Consider the following 24,687-nt stretch of genomic DNA (forward strand, 5'->3'; position numbering starts at 1 on the left):
TTCCAAGAAAGAATAGACTTAGGGCCTGATTTAGACTTTAGTGGACGGAGTAAAGGCAGGTAGGGTGGCGGAGGTCTTGACGTCCGCCACTCTGCCTTTACTCCACCCACCAAATTTAGAGTTCACCTGCTCTGGGGTGAAATCTATGGGTTTAAAGGCTTGGTTTGCATATGTAATTGGTAGAGGATGCTTACACCAAAAAGATACAAGTTTTTTCTTTTCCAAAAACAAACTCCCAAAGCGGGAGTATGTTTTTGGAAAATAAAAAACTAATGGCACTAACATCATGTGAGTTTTCTCCCATGGTGTCATCATGTGAGTTTTCTCCCATGGTGTCATCATGTGAGTTTTCTCCTATGGTGTGGGGTCATCTTTTTTTTTTTACTGACCCTCGCTGCCATGATATTCCTGGCAGCGATATACAGTAAAAAACAACATCCAACCACCCAATCTAAATAGGATGGCCGATCAGATGGCTTACCTCCAACGGCCTGTACTCCCTTGGGCAGTTGGAGGAAGGTTTATGCTGACGGAGTAAATTTTATTTCAGCAGCGTAAACTTTGTGGTCTGCCCGACTGAAAATAGAACAGATGGACCAAGAGTTTGGCACACAGGGAACTTGTTCACTGCTGCAACAGACTACCATGTCCGCCAAACTCTGAATCCGCCCCTAACTCCTTACTTGTCTAATGAGCCACATAAACTCTGTTTTCAAAGCCCATAGCAGTGCATGATTGAATGTGAAAAGCCCCTTGATAAAACCAATAAGTTATAGATCAATACATATGAAAAACTCTCTGTGAAAGTCTACAGGCTGGGGGTGATTTATTGTGAAAAACTGTTGGTAAGGCAAACAGATAGCAGCTTACTCATTATGAAAATCTTTTATTAAAGCCCATAGGTAAAGGTGCACTGGTTGTTACACCCTGTTGTCAAAAATATATCAATTGTGAAAACCCCTTTTCAAAGACAATAGACAGACGTGTTTATAATGTTGAGCATGCATGAAATTGCTTGCTGTTTCTCCAGCTTCGTTTATATCTTCAAGTAGTATTTAGTTTTGTGTGAAATAAAGTATTTTTTTCATTTTGAAGTAAAAGCACTGGCTGAAATAGTAGTTTCATTTACTGTTGTTATTGTCTCTGCTTATCCCTGGACTGTACTAAAAGGGTGTAAATAGTGCTTAGTTTTTGGATCCAACAACAAGGTAGCACCAGAACCCCAGCGGTTGATGGTTCAGATTGATGCAATTGGTGACACCTAGTGACCTACAGATCTCAGCCCCACTTCCAGTTCTCAGCACACAAGCAAGAAACCTCGGAATCATGATTTGATTGATTGATTGATTGATTGATTGGATATGTTCTGCACAAGTCAACACAGTTGCCACATCCTCGTACCACACCTTGAGAATGCTGAAAAAGATATTCAAGTGGCTATACAATAACACCAGGAAAACTGTTAACCAAGCCTTCATCACCAACAGACTGGACTATAGGAAAGCCATCTATGCACAAATACCCAACCAACTCACAATAAGACTTCAGACCGGTCAGAATGCAGCAGCCAGACTGTCCTCAACCTCCCACGCCAGCTCACATCACACCACTCCTGAGAGAACTCAATTGGCTCCTAATACATGAGTGCACACATTCCAAGCTCCTTGCCCACAAATATAAAGCATTGCACAACACAGGCCGAGCCTACCTGTACAGCCACGTGCGGTAGTTCCACCAACTCTCCGGGCTCTTCCACTCAGCTGGACTCTCACTAGCACATGTCCCATGCATACACAAAGCCAGATCATGAGGTTGTGCATTCTCTTACATCGTTTCTAAAGTGTGGAATTATCTCCCACACTACACTCCAGCCTCCTTCTCCTCCTTTCCTGAATTCCGCAAGAAGCTGAAGATTTGAGTAAGTCCCCAACCCCCTGAGGCTAGCCTCACACACCTGCCAAAGGACCAGGATACCCTCACAGGTGATAGTGCACTATTGAAAACACATAACATACTGACTGAAGTCCAATAACCCCTAACTATCCTCAGACCACCTGAACAAGTTCCCAAAGCCCCCATCCTAGGACAGAGCCAGATGACTTTTTTGTATACATGCCTTTTCCCCTGCACATCCGTATTCTCACGCCTTACCTTCTTTCTAAGACAGCTGACTTCACTATTTCTCTTGTGCTCAGGCCAGAGCCCCTGATCCCACATTCCTGCTTACCTTCCTTTAACATTCCCACTTTCAGACATTTCATGAACCGGCAAGCCTGGCATGATTTCCGCCTCCTCTTCGTTATCTCGCATTCGTTTGTAGCTGGACAACTGTATTCAATATTTCCTGAAATGAAAAAAAGACAGTTTAAGTAGAAACAAGGTAAATATTGTGATTTGTCTTTCATACTCTGTTCACAATGAAAGAGGGCTATCCTGGCCAGTAGGGCAAGGTGAAGGGAGGCTTGAACGGTGCAGCTGCACCTGGCGCTGATGGGGGGGGGGGTAGCGCTGTATTTAATAATAACTTATGGGTTTAAAAGCAGTTGCTTCAGAGTTCATCTATGTGCAACAGATTTCAAGCAACAATAAAAATAAATAAAGATAACTGGTGATTAAGGGTCAGATGTATCAAACAGTTTTAACCATTATGTGTCTATGGGAAAATGTGTTCATACATCTGACCCTAAATGTTCCAGCTGGAGAGAGGTGGAGTTTTGTCTAGCGGAAGTTTTGAATCATCATAAAGTAGCGCAGTGGGTAAATGTGCCTGCTGTGCAGATCACAGAACTGAGTGTGAATGAACTCTGAGTGGCACTATAAAAAATGAAATGTATGTCAGAGAGGGACTTTGCAGAGATAATGGGCACTGTTGGAGAGTGGTAATGAGGGAATTCATTGAGAAGGAGGTCATTGGGGGGCACCAAAAAATCGTTGCACCAGGCGCCACCAGCGCTAAAGCTGGAATTGCTGGCCAGCCTCCCCATAAGACGCAGATACTATCATTTGACATTGTTATGCAGCCATTCAAAGGAACTCAAAGCATTGGAAAGCCAACCATCCTGGAGACAAAAAGACTGGAAGTGAACGATAATTCCAGCACCACTTAACCTATTTATTTATTTATTTACATATATTTGCGTGTTTCTGTATAGCACGAACATGGTAATCAGGTTTCACACCACTTTGAACAGAAAAGGCAAATTACGTAATTAAGTCAAAGCAAATGTATGCATAAATATGAAAAAAACAACCTGGAGGCCAGATACTAATTTACATTTGCAAAACAAGTATACATACATTAACAAGCATTGAAAATGCAATAGGTCTCGCCTTTGATTAGGTTAAAGCCATTTGCTCTGCTAATGGTATTGTATAGGAAAGCAAATAGCTTTAACTTAATGAAAGGCAAGACCTATTGCATTTTTACTCGACCCGACGGTATTGGAGCGCTTTACACGGGCACCGCATTTACATTACACATTCAGGCATGGGGAGATTAAGTGATTTGCCCAGAATCACAGGATGTGGACGCGACCCCGAGGCTCGAACCCTGGTTTCCAGCACCAAAGTCGGCAGTCTAGCCAACGGACCACATCCCCTCCTCTGTCCTGCACGCGTCCTACACATACACTGCTAGGGAGAGATCGGGCGTGTTTTATACACGTGCGTGGAGGTCTACAAGCATCTATATGCGGTACACGGGCAGCCACAAAGGCAATGCAATCCCCGGTATAATACAAACTTTGTGCAACTGATATAGTTCCATCACTGGTGGTAAAGGGCGCAAGGCAGTGCTGTGTACTAGAGACTGGCATGACGGCTATACAGTGCATGGAAATGAGCTCACACAGTATACATGTGGTGCACACCTCACCCCACATGCTTAGATGGGTGCCAGAGATCTGGAATGGGACGGAAGCCCAGGCTACCCTCAGATAGGAGGTGCACCTCGTAGGCGGACAGGTAGAGGGAGCCCGACGCAATGTACACACACACACACACATCTCACATGCAGACTACGGGGGCGAGATATACGAGCTCGAGCACCGGCACACACAAACAGAGTGGGCACAGAGACCCCGGAACCAGCAGCAGGGATCCAGACATGGGCGGATGCAGCGCGTGGGGAGAATGTACCCTGGCGCGTGGCGTGCTCATCGCAGGGATCTGTACAGAAGAGGGCAGTGCGGCACTGGCACACATAAGTACTGGTTGGCCATTGACTTGACAGGTAGAGACATCAGATGCAGAGATACAGAAGGACGGCACAGGCACCGTGCTGGTCACACACATGACACGCACAGAGACACTGATGGGAGGCAGTGCTGGACAAACGTACATACTACATTCCAACACAACTATCACACAGGCAGCTCCCATGGATAAAGCGGCTATGCAGACGTGTCAGAGGCCTGCAAGTCTATCTCCGCTATCTGCAACACGGATGCAAAGCCACTCCTAACTGGTTCGGGCACCCCCACCGCCTCGTGCACCATGATGAACCTTTAGGTGGCAGCGGAGTGCGTGTCGTAGCAGAAGGGATACTCCTAACAGATCTAAACAACATACACACAAGTTCCCTGTTACTGCCACGAAGGGGCCCCAAAACACTGCTGAAGTACGTGAAGAAGAGCGCCTCTTGTTTGCAGATGGTGGGCGTCCGCACTCACTGCGGAGCCCGTGACTTGTTTATCACCACACTTTGACCCACAGCAAGAGAGAAAGAGAGAGGCAGAAAAGGGAAAGACAGGGAAGCAGTGACACAAGGACAGAAGGGGTGAAAAAGAACTTACAAAAGTGAAATAGGAAGGCAGAGAGCGTGAGGTCATGCATGGTGGAATCAAACACTAGGCAGCGGCCTGTTATTCGGCAACACCAGCATTGGGCACGGCCGGCGGGGGCTCCACGAAACTCTTCTGGACCCGGCTTTCCTTCACTTATACACATGAAGAACTGTCTTTAGGCACTTTCGAACTTAGAATAGTCTGTTTTTATACACAGCAAATGAAGCCGGGTTTCAGCTCCTTCGCGGGAGCTCCCATCTTTACTAAAAAAAGGACGTGAAACCTGAGAGAAATGAAGTGATATGCACAGACCAGATCTACTCCACTAGCAATCAGGATTGCAACAATTCACTTCACAGTGGCCCTGTTTTAAAATTTCGCCGGAGATATACATACATACAAGTTTGTTTTGCTCGACACTCATAGGTACAGACTACATTCGTACAGGGTGCCGAAAGGGCCAGTCGTTATTTTCGGGGGCTGACACGGTAGCTCTCGAGATAAAGCGTATTGCAATCCACTTGGCTGATTCAGGGCACTATGGCACACGAGATGCGGTGATCAGGCAGGCAGACGGCGTGTAAGTAGTGAGGCACCCTTCCCAAGGCTGGGCCTGCTACACATACTATTAGGGGGTCCTGGCAGCGTGTAGTGATCTAATGGGAACTCTGAAATCCGATAGATGAATACCGCCAGGCACACATATGCATTATTATTGCAAAAACATATCACGCGTGATATACTTTTATGAAGGCCTGGTCCGGTTTGCTGGGCTTCAAACCCGCCACCCTGAAGTTACAATATTCTTCTAATAGGCGCATCAACCATCTGAGCTGTCTTCTCTGTTGACACTCCTTGGAGACCCCGTGCACATTGGCATGTGTTTAAAGCACAGTGCAGCATTCAACAACCTGCAAGTAAAAGAGATATATCAATATTCCTAGCACGGTGTCCGTGAAGCGGCACCGCACTCAAAATGGTGTCGGACTATCCACCTCTGATCTGTTTGTCCATGCACGTGCATACAGCGAACTCCAGCAAGCTGATACACAAAGCACCATTTTCGTTGCCATGATAATGAAAGCTTCGCAAGATGGCATCGGACTGTCCACTCCGTGCGAACACGCGCATGCTGTTTGCTTTGGACAAATGGCGAGAGCAGCCATCTTTGTCCATGCCGACGCGTGCATGTATGCCTTTGGGAGAATTGATTGCAAAAGCCTTGCATGGCGAGTGCAACTCATGCGCTGCTATCGCCAGGCGAGACCTAAGAAGAGGAGCAAGCAATGGCATTTTAGAAGAAACTTGGGGAACTGCAGTAACAAGGACAGAAGCAACATGTCAATATGATAGAAGTATGAATATATAAGACATAACACCAGGGCGAACAAAAACGAATTGCAGAGGCAAAACGAGTGACTTACTTTCATGGACATTTCTGGAAGGTGCACGCAATGTTAAGTTACAGCAGACCCATTTTGAAGTACTGGAGGTTAAAAGATTAGAGATATGAAGTAGAAAGGAGTGAGTAGCGAAGTATGAGGGGGAGAGAGAGCAAGGACATAGTGCCCATCTCAGCCTAGGGTGAAAAAGATAATTTAAAGGGGCACAACTTGGGAAGGCCCTCTAGGTCTTGAAAGTATAATACAGGAGGTAGGGGGGAGAGATGCAGGGCACCAATTCCACAAAAAGCGCAGAGAAAAGGAAATGAACAGAGGTCAGTACGTGAGGAGCACTGAGAATAAGTGCGATGGATCACTTATATGTAGGTACATGTAAAACCTGGGTAAAAAAGACCCCAGATATCCTCACAGCCACACACCAATTGGACTTTGTGAAACATGCACTCGACCTTCAACTATTGGCGGACTCGAAGAACATGGCAAAGGAAAATTAGGGGAACAACCACCTACAAACATATGACAAACATGGAATAAAAGGTCTAAGCAAACATTGCATGTACGTGGAAATCATGAGAATATAAGGATTCTAACAATGGTCATCGTTTAACACATGAAGAACATGGCCAAGAAGGACTGAGCAAACATTTGTTCATACATGGAAATCATGTGAACATAAGGATTTCAGTTTTAGTCATCCAATAACACACACAAACATGGAAGTGAAGGGCAGGGAAATTAACTATTAATGGACACATAAAGAACTTGGATCAAGAGGGAAAGGGAAACTGATCTTCCGCAAACACAAAGATCACTCAAGGTAGAAGATTTAGAGACCAGTTATCTGTCGTCACATTAAGAGCACAAAGAAGAGGTTGAGGGTCAGCTTTGATTAGGCACAAGTAAAACATATCTTCACCTAAAGACCTGAGGATGAAAAGGCACCATGAAGGAAGAAAGGTAAATATGTGACAGCTGTGAGCTTCAACTTACAGACAAATGGGAAGATAAGAAAAATAAGAAAGATAAGTCGTCTGTAGAAACAAGAAAAATATGCATGAGGAATTAATCATGGGACCAACTCAACTGCAGTCTGCCGGGAAATGGCATCATTTCTTGACTGTTCCATCAATACGGGAGGCCAAAAGGGCGGGGGATGTCTATTAGACCTCAAGCTGTTTCAAAAGCCAGTACACTCTGAAGAGGAAAAATTATCACGCTACACTACAGTGTTATAGGTTTATACTGCATCGGAAACCATACAATTGTGTGTAACATTTACGCGAATGGGGTACATATTCTAATATGCTGAATTAAAGGTGTTCCCTGGGATTGTGGCTCAGTGAAACTAAATGCTTTCCTTTCACTCTTTTAATTCTTGCATTTGCTGAATTTATATAGAGCTTTTGCCAAAGCGCTGAACAATGAATAAAAACAGAACTGAGCATTGCATAGGAAAATACAATATGCTACAAGGGAGAAGTTAAGTTGATCTTTAAGATGAGACAGAAATAAGTGAGAGGACGTGGCAGTGTGGATGACGAGGTTAAGAGATTTACACTATTTTGGCGAAAATAAGGGGAATGAATCAAACCAGGATCGGCTGAACTGAGGAGAACCATGATGCTGATCAAAGGGTTTGAGAGGGGGAGAGCGGCGCAGCTGGTCAAGAAGATATTTGAAGGAGATACCCAATTAACAAAACTCAAACGAGAGAAACAAAACCCGCCACAGACAAGCAAATGAGGCGCAATTCTGGTAACCAATTTAACATGGATCCTTCATCAAGGATAATTTAAGAAATATACATAAAATGGCTAGTATATCTGAGTATTCATGTACAGGTGAAATAAGGTATGAATATATTGTGAATTCAGGAATGAAAATAAAAATACTTCGATCTTCATCAAATCAACCAGACTTTACACATCCAACCCTCAGGTTACACCATGGAAGACATTACGTGCTATGCTATCACACTCATATTCAACTTTCTGAGATTAAACCCTTTTAACACATGCCACTAGGCCATAAGATAGAAAATTTAGAATGGTGCCAAAAATCTGTGACTTTCCATTTGCGCCATATTCGCTACTTAAGTAAGTGGAATTGAAGCAAATGGTAAATAAATAAAAGTAAAAAAATAAACAAACTGATTACATGCTATATTTGCGTATTTACATATATAAAATAGAGAAAAAGCATTGTGTTGACTTTCCAAATGTGAAAGCTGGAACTAAGTTTAATGCACAGTCGTTTAAATTTTTTATATAAGTAACTAAATATTTTGCCCTATTTATTTCCAAAAGGAAGGTAGTAAATCTAATATTTTCTTTTTAGAATGTAAAATAATTTATGAGCAACCAACATGTTTAAACGTTTAGCTATAGCTATGCAACCAATTCCCTATAGTTTAGCCCTGGTGCCAAAATCTTTCTGCAATACAGAGTGGAGCAATATGTGTTTGCTACATTTCCTATTACAAAAGCAGCAAATACTGCAAAATTGACTTGCCACTTTTTTGACCAAATCAATGTTTCTCTAATACGAACACAGGAAGCCCCACTACTTTACTGTTTTGCTCCAAGTCACAAGTTATCTATCATCTATAACAAACAAAGAAATCCATTGTAGTATAATAGCAATCCTAATTGCTAACACGTATAATTCTGTCCTCATAACAGCTGTTAATGCAGTTAGGGTCCTAAAGGTAATAGCCCGATAGTGAACAATTTACAGGTAGGTATCTTTGGTAGAATTTAAAGGCCCTTATTAGGAGCGGCCTTCGGATAAGGACCCGTAATATGCAGGAATCTGTGTTTCAGCGCTGATTATACCTTGTAAACCCGTAGGTGTGTTTTTTACTGGGGGACTTTGTCCGCCAAGTATTACACAATGTGTCCCCGATAACACATGTGAAGTCACTGCACCCAGGAGTGCCAGCTCTGGAAATTCCACATCAGTTGTGAGTCCTAAAGGGGGCTGGCAAATCCCATTAGTGGCCTCGTGGGGACTGTGGGGCGCTTGTAATAAGTGCCAAAGTGGATATTTTATGTCTGAATACAGGTTGTAACCCTGTACACTTCCGAGCTGTCTGTCCAGGTCTAGATATGCAAACCTGCTGTTTCAGGAGTATTGTCTTTAAAACTACTACAATAAACTAATCTTATAAACTTATCTTTGATCATAGTTTTAAAAATGTAAACAAGAATGACCTTTTCTAACATACACAATGCTACAGCAGCATCTTGCACATTTCTTATATGGCCCCTAGATTGGTGAGAGGCGATATGCATGAGATTTAGAGGACAATCTGAAATCCCCGATATTCCTTTTGCCCACTTACAACCGACTGCCCATCCATGACTGACACCAGGGGTAGAGAGGTGTCAAGGGCACAAGCCACGAGGGTGTGCCTATACCTAAGCGGACCACATTTGACTCGCTATTCACTCATAAAGACAAAGGAAACAGAGGTGCTCCTGGAACTCCACAAAATGTACCCCTGCTGCTATGATTTCGGGCTGTGTGATGGTACATGACAATATGTTCTTGTATTGTTCGATATATATGTGCACTGGCGGATTTCCACTTGAAAATGCCCAGATGTCACTGTTCGTATGTTTATGCTTGGCTTATGTTAAGCAATGTTTCAATCATTTTTTCTGCAATTTTGGTGACTAAGAGATGTGCCTCTTTTAATGTTTGCATAGCCCTGATAACTACAGAGTATCTATACCAGGTAAATATAATTATTTTTTTATTACACCAAACCTCAAATCGGGGTTGTAATATGTTAGTTTTCAGCGTGAGCCAAAGGTTTATGTTATCTTCCGCCAAATGGCCGGTCCAGCCCAAAATGCATTGAAGATGGCATTATAAGGGTGGCAGTTACTCGTCAATCAAAAACATAAGACGCAGTGTTTACATTCAAATGGGGGAACGTAGGAATGCCCTCAGAACGGATACACACAGTGCAAAAGAGATAAGAATTTAGATGAACAAGAAGCATTCAATTAAAGAACGAAATATAATGAAAAGAAGGGGCTATACGTTTTCTAGTAGGTAGTAAAAAGTGTGTAAAACCGACACCAGTTCACAAAGGTAGAGACTCAATAAATGACAACTTTGGCCTTTGGACTGTTCTTGGCTGACTATTGTATAAGTATTGATTTAGCTGGAAGCCAGCAATTAAGAGTATTGTTACCCTACAGGCATCACCACCAAAATCCCCGTCCCAAAATTAACAAGGCATTTTTTTTCTCGACAAACATTGCCAGGTTTGACCTGCCGAAATGTATTTGTGGGATGTGGATTTTATCACTCAGTAGCTACCGGGTGCGTTAAAGTCCGCAAAGCTCCACACAGGTGTAAACACAAAGATTAGAATTTACCGGCGCACTCGTAATCCAGGTTACTGGCTGTGACTTGGAGATTGGTGCCTCAATTTACAGCAGTAATGGACAAGCAGGTGAAAGAAGGACATTGGACATGGCAGACGCTTAATTACTGGGTTGCATTATGATCTGTGGCGTTATGTGTTGACCGTCTCAAGTTAATGAAACGAGTAGTTAGTTGAACATTTAATGCCAGTTGGTGCTGGTCCACTGAACTGCCACACTCCCGCCACACCCACTGCCCTGGTACAAACAACCACGAATATTATCATGTGTTGAAGCGGAGCCCTGGAAGGAATTATTCGTGCAGCCACTGCAATATCCCACATATGAACGGAGGCCTGTGCCCTGTGAAGGGTTGGAGAGTTGCTGGTTCCACGTGCAGAGATTTGTCTTATCTGTGGTACAGAGTCTGACTTCAGTGGCTGGGGCAGAGACATTATGACTGGTGGGTTTGAGAGCGGCTCATCCATCTTCCACAGGGTGATCCGGCCGTTTCAAAGTCCCCTAAAGTTCCTGGACTGGCCTCTCTTTAGGCACCAGCCTCAATCAGTCTTTGTGCTCCCTGCGGCCGCCTGCCAGCGGCGCGCCCAGAGGATGCTGGGCCTTGTAATTTTCCTAAGTGCACTGTGTAAAAATGATGAGATTAAGACATCGTCATTCAAGCAGTCTACCCTACGTAATAGTCCTGGCACGTTCTGGGCCTCTGTCACAGACTGATCGTGGCGGGAGTGGGCATTCCAGACTGTCTGCAGCATGAGCAAAGGTGGCATTGGGCAAAACATCCAATTAGTAAAGAGAGCAGATGTTGCCCATTTCTGACAGGTTGGAAATGACCTTGCGGTCTCCTCACAGCTTGCATTTGAATGGGATGCTCATGCTTGTATATTACAGTGGTGAAGTAAGGTCTCTGCAATTACACTGGCCTCTGTCTGACTAAGCTCCCAGTCAATGGTGTGTGTTATTGCTTACCCTGTGATTGCTCTTTAACCTCAATCACTCAACAAACGACAGAGGTTCCTGGCCAGGGTGGTGAATGAAGGGGTGGGAGGTTAATGATGGGAGACAAGCTAAGCAAAATGGGCAGATTCGGGGCCCCATCGCATCTCTCCCCAAGTATCGTTGTTATCTAGTGGAATGGGGTGTGTGCTGGGGACACTTTCCAGAGCCACATCTCTAAGACTGCACATGTAAATTATGTGCAATGGGCTGACAGTAAATGTTGGGGTATACGATAATCACAGTAAGGGGGAATGATATTGACAGCTCTAGAATTAGGATATTTAGCAACAGGCCGGTGCCTCTGAACAATTGATAGGGTTGTGGTGTAGTCAGCTACTAGCCGCGCTGGACTATCGTCTTCCAATATCCCCGGTGACAGGTGTCAGATTCCATTAGCTCCTCAAACTCCTCCTGCCACACCCAAACAACACGGCGCTGTCTGTGCACCCAAGGTCTGTCACAGCCACCAAAAATGTTGCCATTCAATGTCACCACCAGCATAAGATGCGCATCGGTGCAAAGGTATCCACACCACTATCCCATTCTAAAGGTCACCCTTACCATTCTTTGGACTCCTTACTGCCCAGCAAGGTCTCACAAGCAATACTTACCAAGCTGTCCCCACCGACAGAGAATCCACCCGGCCTCTGCCTTTTTTCCTTATTCATTTCATTTTTTAGGTTTATGCTGGAAAATTTCAACAGATGTAGACACCATTGGCGCCCTATACAATAACTCCCAGACTATGGGTGTGGTCATTTTATACATATTCTGCTTGTTTATTGGGAGTTATTGGCATCGTTTTCATCATCATCCCTTCCCCTTTTAACAGAAGGGAGAAAAAAATGGAAGGAAAACTATAGACGTCATGAAATAAATATATATGGGAGGAATCGAGGGAGTGAAGAAAAGGGGAAGGAAAGAAGGAAGAAAGGAAGGTGGGAGGGAGGGAGGATCAGAAGGAAGAAAAGTAGGAATGGTGGAATGAAAGGAAGAAAGGAACGAACAGAGGACAGAATAAACAAAAATGGAAGGAGGGAATGCAGAACATAAAGAAAGGAGGAATGGAAGCAGAAAGGAAACAAGGAAGTAAAGAAAGAAAACATGACGAAAGAGAGAAGGGAGAAAGATAGGGAGGAAGAAAATCAGGGAGTAAAACCAGGTAGGCAGCAAAGAAGGACGGAAAGTGGAGGGAGGGTAAGAAGGAAGAAAGGATAGAATGAAAGCGGGAGGATGAAAGGAAGGTCTGAAAAACTGGAGGAAGGAAACTAAAACAGCTCAGAAATGGATGCATTTCTTCAGGTATTTTATACAGCAGTCAGTGTCATCTTACTTTAACTTCAAACACAGTTCTGTAAACAGATACATGAATGTCAAAACCCCACCCCAACATCTAAGTAATATGAACGTCACTCACGCTGCACTCTACCTTGGATCGTTCTCTTGAAGAATGCCTTGCAAGCCTCACATGAGGCCACACCATAGTGGTACCCAGAGGCAATATCTCCACACACCAAGCAGAGCCTCTTGGGGATGGCATTGAGCATATACTCGCATTTGGTGGGAGAGTCCTCCATGATGGCACTGGTACAGTCCTCGTAGCGCTTTCGGCAGGGCCCGCCACCCAAACCCGTCCCATTGTACATGGGTGGGGAGTCCAGGCCGTTTGGGTGGCCTCCCATGTTCAGTCCGTAGCCCCCGCTGGCGTCTGATGAGCTGCTGGGGCTGTGATGGCTAACGGTGTCAATGATGGAGGATGGGCTGGAGGGCTCTGTCTTGATGAAGGATCCACAGCTCGACGTCAAGTGCCGGTCATCAACGGACATCCTGTTCAGGAGCCTGTGGGGGAAGAGAAGAGGAACAGGTCTATCACTGTGGGCACCAACAGAAGAATAATGAAGAGGCTTCATGGAGGCATCTCTCGAGATAGTGTGAGAAGAAAGTTCTGAATCACACATGGGAAAGAAATGCCCTTGACCACACCTGGAAGAGAATGAGGCTCTAAGTAAGGGTTCCATCACAAGAGGGCTGTAAAGTGCTCCAGATCTCAACAGGAGACGGGGAGAGAAAGAGCGCTGGGTTCCACCAAGAAGGGCGTAATAAGGAGCTCTGTATTTCTCCAGGGCAGGAATGAGAAGGTGGTCTCGATTCCTTTGGGAGAAGGTAAAAAGAAGCTCTGGATTACAAAAGGAGAGGTTTGAAAGAAGCTCTTGATTTAAACCAGAAGAGTGTGAAAAAGAGGTATTATTCCACTAGAAACGGGAAAAGGGGGATCTAATTTACACCAGAAGAGGAATGCGAAGGAGGCAGCTGCCTAACAGGAAATGGAAGCCCCGGATCCCACTCTGAAAATAGTGAGAGGGAAGATCCTTATCCCACCGAGAGGGAAATGGGCAAAAAAGAATCTATTGATATACTGGGAAAGGGGTTAAAAAGGAAAATTGCAGCTTATGAAAAAAGAAATCTCATGATCCCACATGGAGAGGGAAAAGAGAAGGAAGATCTGAATCACACCGATGAAGGATGAGAAAGAATTTCTGAATCCAACCAGGAGCAGGGTGAAAACCAAATACTACAGCCTACTAGGGGAAACGTGAGACAGGGGCTTTGGAGCCCACCAGGAGAGTAAGCTTTGGATCCCAAAAGGAGAATAACGATAAAAAAAGCACCAGATCATGCCAGTAGAAAGCCCGTAGGAACCTCTTGACCCCAAAAATAGAAAAAGTTCATGAATCCATCAACCATAACAAAATGAACGCTTTGCTCCCTCTCATAGATAACATAGCCTTGGGGCTTCTCAAGAAAAGGAAAGCACAGGATCCTCAAGAAGGCTTGCAAAGAAGTACGGAACACCTTAGGATGAAGGGCTGAGAAACCCAGAACTCACTAGAAGACACCCATCAAGATACCCCAACAAGAGACAGAGGCTTTGGATGCTGCTAGGAGAAGGAAGCTCCAGATTGCAGCACACGGTGGTTGAGAAGAAAGTACAGGATCCCACCAAGAGAACAGTATGAAAAGAGCTCCTGATCCCATTAAGAAAAGGGTTTGAAGAATGAAACATGAAAGGAAATTCGGGATCCCACCTTAAGAAGTAAGCATTTGATTCACTAGCAGAAAGGGGAGACGAAAGCTCTGAATTCTGCCAGGATGAGAACATTTTGGATCATACCGGGAAAGGAAATAAAGCAAGATACCATCAGAGGTCTCCAGGTAAGTGTAAAAAAGATCTAGGCCAGGAGAAGGAAGAGAATGAAGCTCTGTAATCCACAAAAAGAGCTCTACATGTCTCTTTGAGACGCAAGTGACGCACACAGAATTATATTGTTTAGGTTAATATAACTGTTTTCAATGGGTTCTCTACAACCAGATAATGATACAAAACATGCAATTAACACTTCCTGAATAAATAGTGGCCTAGAACTGAGCTTAATTAAGCCATTAGGAATCCTTCCTGCACAAACTAAGGGACTCTATAATCTATAGTGAATTGCCAAGAAGTCCACCTTGCTCACCGTGTGCACCGAGTCTGCTGGAACAATTTAGAATGAATGCTTAAAACTGCCATACAATGTAGTAAGCATCCAGAATGCTATAGTGAGGACAGGCATATCCCACCATAATAAACAATGTGCTCCACTGCAGCTCCTGAGCTTGGAAAGTGCCTTCTACCCAATCTCTTCAGAAGAGGTATAAACAACAAATATAGTCAGTGACACAATACCTGGTCATCTTCCTACTTTAGTGGCAATTAAGTAGCTATAGTTTACTCAGGGAGACCATGTCTACTTAGATCAATAAACTTTAGAAGGAACACTGTATAACTCTTACACTAGGATATACTGTTTCCTTTGATTTCAGCCACAACAAGGCATCAATATTATACTGAAAGAAGCCATGACTGGGCGTACTCATAGACTTCAGGGGAGTGCAACTATAATCTTATTCTGGATGAGACCACGTCTGGGTAGTTTTCTAGGCTCAAAATTACATGGACACCAAAAGTACATGGAGGAGACCTTGGATGGTTATCTCTTTGGACTTCAGTGGAATGTTAATAACAGTTATATACTGATGAGATGGTCTCTTGGTATATACCTATTGCTGGTAGATTTAGGAAGGCAGTCTCATATTGGGAGAATAGACTGAGGGCCCAATTCACAAAGGTAAATTTACACTTTTGTTTAAGATCACTCTTGTTCTGTATTGACAAACAAACAATATATTTGTAACTTTATGACTGTGGAGACTCCACAATCATGGATTAGAACACCGCACATAAAAAGGTAGTTCTCTGCCCCGACTGTGAAGTCTCAGCAGTTGTAAAGTTACTACTAAATTGTCTGTTTTAGTCCGCCGAAAAGTGCTTCAACCCCTCATCAGGGCTAGAATGCGCTATATAAATACATTTTTAATTACAGTTATAATATCGAAAAAAGTAAACTTACAAAAAAGTGTACATTTACCTTTGTGAATCAGGCCCTGAATGTGCTTAGCTTGCTGACCTAAAGTGGGTTAAAGGTTATTTCTACGGAGATTGGCATCAGGGTTGAATAATTTGCTAAACACCCGTTGGTTCAAGTTGTCACAGTTATAGAAGATCAAACCATGACCAGTCAGTTTGCTAGATTTCAGGAGTCAATATGGAGATGATAGCCTACGTGACATTGCCTAAACCTGTTTCCTTGGGGCTATGGTTAGAGCATACACATATGAAAAATTATTTATATATATTAATAATTTCATGAACTTCATTGGAGTTGGGAGAACATTTTCAGAATACTTGATTCATTAGTATCTCACCGATACGAAAATGCTTCAAGTTGCCATAATGTTTGATACTATGGTCAGGAACTCCAGCATAAAGTAGTAGTAGAGTGAAGACCTTGAAGTTGTAGTTGGTGGGGCCGATTGGTGCTTTGGTGCTGTTGAGAAGTCAATTATAATCGGTTGAGATATTATTTGCACGTTTCCCGGGAGTGGTATAGTTTGTGTGGCTGATGTGCAAGTTATGAATTAAGGTCCTAACCATAGCTTGATAAGTTCAGTGATTCTTTGATTTTAATTTGTACCATAACTGCACTTTACTGTGTTTTCTCAGTGAATATATTTTATGGTATATACTTGCATACAAATGTAGATGGTATACTGGTAAAATACTTAGCACAAATTAAAAGTATACAATTCTGCTAGGATGAGAACATTGTGGATCATACCAGGAAAGGAATCTCTGGATCCCTCCAGAAAAATAAAGCAAGATACTATCAGATGTCTCCAGGTAAGGGTAAAAAAGATCTAGGCCAGGAGAAGGAAGATAATGAAGGTCCTAACCATAACTTGATAAATTCAGTGAATCTTTGATTTTAATTTGTACCATAACTGCACTTTACTGTGTTTTTTCAGTGAATATATTTTATGGTATATACTTGCCCTACAATATAAATGTAGATGGTATACTGATAAAATACTTAGCACACACTAAAGGTATAAAAGCACACATCACCTGAATCCCATCCATAGCCCTAATCCTAAATGTAGCACTACATTAAGCATAACTCTAACCATAGCTCTAATGGTAGCTCTGGCCCTGAATTGGATCAGTGAACTTTCAACAAATAAACGGACCTGCTCTCACTAGCATACCTTGAAAAGACTTTGTCATGCTCTGGGTGTATTTGTATATTTGTGCTATGTGTGCTATATGTAATATAGTTCGTACGTAACTTTGGTAGCATAGTGTTCTTGGCCCATTGAGCACACTAGACATCCTTTGTTTGTGTAGACCCCATGTATCCTTTATTTGGGAGGTGCAGAATAATTTTACACCACTGCCATCAATCTTTCAGTTCAAACTACGGTATAACAACACCTTCCAACTGTGTCAGGTGAAAACCTTCCAACGATGCCCAGACAACAAATTCTAATTGTGTCATTACAACACCTTCCAACTATGCCATGATAGCCCTTCTTGACTATGCCCGCACTACACCATCCAATTATGGAAACATCTGCTAACTATGCCTTTTCAACACTTGCCAACACCTGCCAACCATACCCAGAGAACACTTTTTGACTGTCATGACAGCACCTTCTAACTGTGCCATGACTAGACCTTCCAACTGTGTTATCTCAAAAGTCTCCAACTGCACATGACAAAACCCTGTGACTCTTCTGTGTTAATACCTTTTAACTGTGATATCACAACACATTCCCGCCATACGAAGAGAAAACATTTCAAGTGACACTAGACAAAATAATCTTTGAAAACTGATTACTTTTTTAAAATGCACTAAGAATTCCAACAGAACTCCTGTAAAACTGCAACTGTACACCATTCCAAGAGTACTCACAGGATTAATCACTTATGCATCCAGAAAGGTAACACATTTAGAAGCGTGTAAATCATTGCAATGAAACACAAAGCATGCAATATCTGTTGAGAAATTTTTCAAGCAGAATTAAATGAGTGATGTTGGACTTAGCCCTTTTTGGCTAAAGTTCCCTAAACTGTTTGCCTTTCCCCTAGACACTTTTACTGACCTGGTGTTGTCAACTTAGATGCTTTGGGTACTTTGCCACTGCTGATCAGTGTCAAAGTGCAAGTGCTCCCTGTATAAAGTGTTATGGTAATTGGATTGTCCATAATTGGTATGTTTGCCTTACTAGTAAAGTGCACTATGTGTGCCAGGGCTGGTAATGCAAATGCTACTAGTGGGCCTGCAGCACTAATTGTGCCACCCACACAAGTAGCCCTAAAGAGAGAACTCAGGCCTGCCACTGCAGTGCCTGCGCGTAGTTTGCTAACTGCCATGTTGTCCTGACAAGCGCATCCACTTGCCAGGCCTTACCCTTCCCTTTCCATGCACATCAGACACCCCTATGGTAGGTCCAGGGTACCCCCTAAGCAGGGTGCAGTGTCTGTGAAAGGTAGGACATGTACTAAGGTGTGTACCATGTCCTGACAGTGAAATACTCTCCATTTTGTTTTTTCACTGTTGCAAGGCCATCTTGCCCATAGGACAGAATGGGGGAGGCTGTGTAATATGTTTCCAGCCTAGCTTCCCATAGGCTTAAGATGGAGAGGTGAAGTTGAGTGTGCCTGAACTCACAATTTAATAACACATCTTCTTGTGAAGGTGGTTTTTGCATTGGGTGTTTAGAAACTACACTTTTAGAAGTGGCTGTTTTTTTGTGTTCTAACAATTCTGTGTGCCTCTGCCTGATCGTGGATTGACTGTCTGGATTTGAAAGTGATAGGATCTGGAAAATGTCTTGACCTAGGGGAGGAGGTGAGACAGCCACGAGCTGACCTGCATCTGGAGTGTAGGGGGGAGGAGTAGCCCCTGGAGGTGAAGAGGCCTGGACTGCTGCCATAAAACAATGCCTCCATCTCCTGCTGATCGATTGAAGATCCAGACCCCCACTATCAAAGGAAGAAGGTGTCACTGGCAGGGAGACACCCAGAACTGGTTTGGACAGGGGTCAGTGCCCCCTGAACACAAAGACTTCAAATACATTTAGGGGTATAACTAAGAGAGCTGAAACCCCTGGACTTTGGATTGATCAAGACTGAAAAGGATTGAAACTACTTTGTGGTCAAGAGGAACCTCTGCCAAGGAAGAAACAGCTGAAGAGACTGAAGAAAGGACTGACCCTTGCAGTGTGTTCTGGGGCTGGCCTGAAGTTTGTTGATTTAACCTAGGAGAGGCTAAGGGACTTTGCTGTGTGCTGTGTCCCCCTGCTTGAAAGGACTTTGCTGTGTGCTGTGTCCTGAAGTAACTTGTCCCCAAGGGCCTGAGGAGAGCGGGCTCCCTGTTGTGGAAACTCAGGAACATAAAAGATTCCAAGCGTGTCTCAGCGACTCTATGTGCATGTGCTTCGTGCAGCCTGAGACCTTCGTAAGGATTGACCTGTGATCGTGGGCACCCGGAGTCCAAGTGAGTCTCAGCAACGCAGTGTGCGTGTGCTTCATGCAGCCTGAGTTCTTCGTGAGGATTGCCCTGTAATCGTGGGAACCCGGAGTCCAAGTGTGTATCAGCGACGCTGTGTGCATGTGCTTCGTGCAGCCTGAGACCTTCATGAGGACTGCCCTGTGATCATGTGCACCCAGAGTCCAGGTGAGTCTCAGAGACGCTGTGTGCGTGTGCTTCGTGCAGCCTGAGACCTGCGTGAGGATTGCCCCGTGATCGTGGCCACCTGGAGCTCAAGTGAGTCTCAGCGACGCTGTGTACGTGTGCCCTGTTGCAGCCTGTGACCTTCGTGAGAAACTGCCCCGTGACTGTGTGTCCCGGAGTAGTCTTGTTCTCTGCTTCGATCGACAGCGTGACCAGAAGTGCTGCGATCGTCATTGCCATCGGTCCAGAACGGCATCTCCAGAGGAGCTGCGAGGATTCGCCGCCGCAGGCCCGAGCTTGCCTTTGCCAAGGAGAGACCTCGAACCATCCCCGTCGGGGGTCCGAGTTTCACTGCCCAAGATCAACGAAGTCGCATCGGAGGCCCAAGCCGTGAGGAGAGGAGAGTGAGATCGTACCCCCCAGGTAATGCTCAGCGAGCGTGCGTGTGTCACCGCCTGGGGCGGGGTGCGGGCTACGAGAGAAACGGCCTTTCCCATCTTTGCTGCGTGAGCCTCCGCTCAGGTCCGTATTGCGGCCCGTACTTGCCGTGTAGTGGCAGTACCGGGGCCGGAGTGTGGACCTGCACTTTGTTTTCCATCATAACAGTGTTGTGGGCATATTTTGGCAGTAGCTGACTGCGAGTCTGTAAGAGTGGCATAGAGACCGTCCAGAGCACCGCGATCGGTGCCAGAGTACATTATTTTTGCATTACGAACGGCCTGATTGTATTATTACGAATTGCATTATTTTTGCATTACGAACGGCCTGATTGTTGCATTACGAATTGCATTATTTTTGCATTACGAACTGCCTGATTGTTGCATTACGAATTGCACAATTTTTCCATTACGAACTGCCTGATTTTTGCATTACAAATTGCATTATTTTTGCATTACAAACTGCCTGATTGTTGCATTACAAACTGCATTAGTTTAACATTATGAAGTGCCTGATTCTTGCATTACGAACTGCATAGCATTGCATTAGGACTGCATTGGATCATCGAGAATTGCTCATTAATACTGTAAGAACCTACAAGGGCTTGCTGACCTAAGAACCAGCAAGGTGAAATATTACAAATACACATATGTTCGATTGTTGTCGTGTGATATCATATATCTTTTTATATAAACATATAATTGTTTTTATGAAACCCATGTGGAGTCCATTTGTGGTGTTATCACTGGGTTACTGAGAGTGTGGCTGCAAATACTTTACACATTTGCCTTGGAGATAAGCCTGGCTGCTCGTGCCAAGCTACTGAGGGGGTGAGCAGGGGCTATCTGAGAAGGTGTCCTTCCTTTCCCTGACTTAGAAGCAAGGGTCCCTATTTGGACGAAGGTACCTTCCTCAGCCAACTAGAGACCCCCAGTTCTAACACGTGAGTTTTGCGTAAATGCCCACTTTTTCACAGTTTTGCCTGTTTTGGTTCATGAAGGTCCCGTGGTTCACAAACAGTGTTTCTTGACATTTTTTTTGTTAGAATTTGTATTCTATGTTTCAAGGATCGTGTAAAAATGTGGGAAATTCAGCTATTTGTTTTTCACCTTCAAGTTTAGAACCTATTGGTTTTGCCAAAGCAAAGTAAAATGCTGATGCTGCCTGGCATGGGTAAAATAAAAAAGGAGAAAAAAAGGCTTCATGACTCGATCACTGTTACGTCACAGAATGAGGAGGCATGCGCATACATCACCAACTATACCCGCACATGTAGGATGATGCAAGGACGATTTTCCATCTGTTTATTTACTGATCCAAGATGGGGGACGCCACCTGGACCATTAAATAAAACACATTTTTTAAGCACAAAATAAAAATAGTAAGGTCCGCAGATGTGGTGAGGGGTTACAGAGTAGCATGTTGGAAGGGGAAACGCAGCATATGAGGGAGAGAGCAACACGGGGTAGAGTGAAGCACTCTATGGAGATAATAACATGGACCCCAGGGATATGGGAGAAGTACATAAGCGTGAGAGCAAAACAGGGGGCGAGAGAGAGACGCACAAGGGAAAGAGCAATACAGAGCGAAGAGGTGGGGGGATTTGGGGCGGAGAAACACACAAGAGAGATGGAGAGCAGCAGATAAAGGAGAGAGCAACACAGGAAGTGGGCTTAAGGGCTGGTACTTAGTGGTGGAAAAGAACACAAGGGAGAGAGTTGAAAAAAGACACGCACTCTCCTGAAGTGATTAACCAGAATGAAAACAGTGAAAAGGACAATTACAAGAAAAGGAAGGAAACGCACTGAATTAGAAGCAAGCAAATTCAAGTGAAAATAAAGCTAACCAATGGTAAGCAATGAGCGGGTTATAAACCCACTGTAAGTTCACAATGGGTCTTTCATTACAAAGACCTAAAAATGGACCAGGCCTAATGCCTTTTTTCCTCCACAGATAATGTTTTCTGGGGGAAATACTGTTTCCTTAAAATATTAATCAATGTGGGAGCTTTCCTGTCATATTACTATGCAAATGTTTTGAGACTACCTCTCATTGCCCAAGGTCTCACGTTTCTTCAGTTTTCAATATAAAAAGTTGTAGCTCTAGTTCTTTTCCTAGACCTCAGAGGCTGGGTTTGCAGAAGGTGGGGGTGGAGAGGAGAAGCAGGCAGGCCTGCGCTGGCTCTGCCTGGCTGTCACCTCTGTTCCTGTCCTTGGAAAGCTCTCACTGATTATCACGAGGTCCCTCCAGATGGGGCACTCGGGCTATTGATCGGGTAAATAAACAGCATGTGCGCTCGATCAGAATGTTATTTTGCATTTCAATTGCTGCTTGCTAATGCAACCTTCCTAGCAGAGGAGAGGCCCACGGGCAGAGGGACACTGGTGAGTCGGTGGCAACATATGGAGACAATAGGAAGAGAATCCCTCACAGGGAAAGAAAGGGAGAGGGTGGCAAACCTCCGGAGGAGAGGAGCGGCTCTCACGGAGGGGCACCAGATGAGTGGCAACCCACGAATACAGCATAAACACCAACATTTTAGAAGAGGAAAGTGGGAAATTTAAAAATAAACATAAACAGGAGAATGTTTTTCTCCCATTGACTATTAAGGCCTGTATACGGTCTATTGTCATGTACGGGACTTGGAAGCGTGGTGATGCAGAATCGGATATCAGAAATGCGATATCTTTCTTTCATTACCTGTCGGAGCACAGAGAAAGTCCTATGGCAGGCAGAGGGAGCATGACAAAAATATTACTGGCAGTGCATAGTCGACACAAGACCAGTGCAATCAGCAGAAGCCCACTGAGGAATTGTGTTTTTACATGCAGGAATCAGGAGGTGGGAGAATGGTCTTTAAATCGGGAGTGTCCTGCCTAAATCGGGAGGGTTGGCCTGTACAGGAGCAGAGGAAAGACACAGGGGGATAGTAAGTGGGTGGTGACTCTTGGGTGGCAGTGAGAGGCGAAACCCTAGCAGAGGGTGGTAACTAATAGGTAACATGGCAGTGACTGAAGGGAGAGACCGTTCGCAAAGTGACATGGGGGAAAAGGAGGCATCCCCTGGGGCAGCATGAGACTGTTGAGAAACCATGGCTTAGGGATGCAGGATGGTGACACCCCAAGGCGTCAGAAAACTAAAGACAGACAGATGGCAGAGACACCCAGAGGTTGACAGGTAACCTGTGGAGTTGTTGACAAGGGCGTGGGTGGCAGAAAGCACTATGAGGTAGTCTAGATGTAACATAGCCACTATAGGTCTGTGCTAAGTTTCTGTTACCAAGGCACAATGTCATGTAATTCCCAATTTTAATGTTATGCTAAATGTTCACCATTTGGCAAAATATAACATTTCTTGCTAAAGGGTATTTTCTCATAGCAGTCTTCTTCCTATATCTTTTGTGGCTCTTTTGAGCCGGTGTGAGAAGTTGGCCTGGTATATGATGTTCACTAGTTAAAGTGACCACCTTGTACCATGCCAAGCAACCCTTATGGTGTGGTTGTAAGTCAACCTTTTCGGACTAGCTGCCCTAGTGGTAGCGTAGGCTAAGCAGTCTTTGAGGCTAAACTCGTGAAGCGTGTTAAGCAAGCTGTTTTACCAAATGCAACCCCCTTTTATACCAATGAAAGGACACCACACAGATATATATTGAAAATATATATGTATTTATTTCTCAAAGTAACCCCTAGACTCTTTATGAGCACAGGAGCACAAATCGTTAAACAAGAATACGTTAGAATACACAGAAGTTGCACTTTATATGGATAGGCCCTGGTGGCCGCTCAAACCATATACTAAAATAGTGGTATAAGTACCACGAACAGAAAAGGGAAAAGGCCTAGGGCCTCTAGAATCGCTGGGCCTACAAGGAGCTAATTTTAGTTAGTGACCAGGAGGTCCACGGGTTGCGTGTGCAGAGCAAATAGTCACACGCGAGCTCCCATAGGTTTTCAATGGGTGCGTAAAAGTTACAAAGTTACTGCAAAAAGGATCTTCCGGATGGACTATGAACTCAAGATTCGAAACACAGACACTAGAGATGATACTCTACACTTGGGCACCGGAGTGCCAGCTTTACCTCACCCACAGGAAGCGGGTGCATAGGTCTCGAAGTGCGTCGGGTTTCTTCTATCTGTTCAATGTAGCCTGAAGACAAAGATGCTGCAGGCGATCGGTCAAGAAGAGATGCGGTGGATCCAAGGGTGGATCGGAGTTGTAGAAGACCTGTAAGCAGAGGGGACAGTGTTCACAGTCACTAGCCAGTGACCAGCGTGGCACCAGGTGGGTACCAGGCGATGTCGGGTGCAAACAGGAAGGAAGGTGTAGCTTGTCTCTGCAGCCACGTGGTCCCTGAAGGTCGACGACGTCCAGGAGTCGGTTCACAAGCTGGCCCACGCAGGCTCTCGCTGTCGGCGGTGTCGGCGACTTGATCGAAGCAAACAAGCCTTGGCAAAAGCAATTGTTGTGGAAAACGAAATAAGCTGATGGTTCTGACCAGCAAGGTCAGAGGGACTGCTCCTTTGGAGGGGAGCAAGGGCCAGTCTGGAGCAAC

The 24,687-nt window shown here is 44.4% G+C and overlaps 1 protein-coding gene across 2 annotated transcripts in view; it reads right to left on the bottom strand.

Annotated features, from left to right (window-relative positions):
- ESRRB (estrogen related receptor beta) overlaps nt 1-24,687 on the bottom strand; it is a 301,561-nt gene that overhangs the window by 149,806 nt on the left and 127,068 nt on the right. Inside the window, exons 2-3 of one of the 2 annotated variants that reach the window (XM_085628067.1) lie at nt 13,013-13,422; nt 2,228-2,344 (exon numbers count right to left, since the gene is read on the bottom strand). In XM_085628067.1, coding sequence (XP_085484193.1) covers nt 2,228-2,344; nt 13,013-13,422 — 527 coding nt within the window. Of the gene's footprint in view, nt 1-2,227; nt 2,345-13,000; nt 13,423-24,687 lie in introns of both variants that reach the window. The other variant, XM_085628066.1, reaches the window with a different exon arrangement.

The sequence above is a fragment of the Triturus cristatus genome, chromosome 9 (assembly GCF_964204655.1).
Source record: "Triturus cristatus chromosome 9, aTriCri1.1, whole genome shotgun sequence".
Lineage (NCBI taxonomy): Eukaryota > Metazoa > Chordata > Amphibia > Caudata > Salamandridae > Triturus > Triturus cristatus.